The sequence below is a fragment of the Trypanosoma equiperdum genome, assembly GCF_001457755.1.
Source record: "Trypanosoma equiperdum strain OVI genome assembly, contig: ctg_752, whole genome shotgun sequence".
In the NCBI taxonomy this organism is placed as follows: Eukaryota; Euglenozoa; class Kinetoplastea; order Trypanosomatida; family Trypanosomatidae; genus Trypanosoma; species Trypanosoma equiperdum.
The window spans coordinates 1,629-2,182 of NW_027124701.1; the positions used below are offsets into that span (position 1 = coordinate 1,629).

Consider the following 554-nt stretch of genomic DNA (forward strand, 5'->3'; position numbering starts at 1 on the left):
TTGTTCTGTCACTCGTTCGTTCGACATTCCCTGTCCCGCATTCCTATTTTTCTCCTTCCCTACGTCTGCAGGTCCTTGTCCTGTTTCACCTGACCGCACATCGTCAACACTTCGTGACAGCGGTTGTCCAGAAAGATTTGGAGCATTGGTGGACGACCCTCTGTTGCTGCTTTGCGTTGTGTCGCCGCCTGTGTTACCAGCTCGTCGTACCCCGCCACCACGAGAATCGCTGCTAGGAAGCATGAGTTTGTGAGAGGAAGAACCTGAAGTGGAAGCTTCGCTTTGCTGTGTTGGCCGATTTGGGCTGCCGGCTCTGGCAACCGTTTTCGTTTCCCTTTGCTCAGAAGTGGCAGGTGAAGCTGTGGACGTTACCTCACTACCCTTGGGACGAACCTGTGACTCACGGGATTCACATCCATATCCACGTGGGGCGTAGTACGAGTTACATGTGCTATGCCCCATGGAAACCTCCACTTTGCTTAATGATACAGCGTAAGCAGTACATGCTCTTAGAGCAAAAAATAATGTTACCGCAATTTTGAGAGTCATTTACC

General features: G+C 51.1%; 1 pseudogene across 1 annotated transcript in view; it reads right to left on the bottom strand.

The window, feature by feature from the left end:
• TEOVI_000345600:pseudogene overlaps nt 1-549 on the bottom strand; it is an 811-nt pseudogene extending 262 nt beyond the window's left edge. The window contains exon 1 of the mRNA in view: nt 1-549. This exon is cut by the window's left edge and continues 9 nt beyond it. Coding sequence covers nt 1-549 — 549 coding nt within the window.
• Between the last annotated feature and the right edge of the window lie 5 nt (nt 550-554).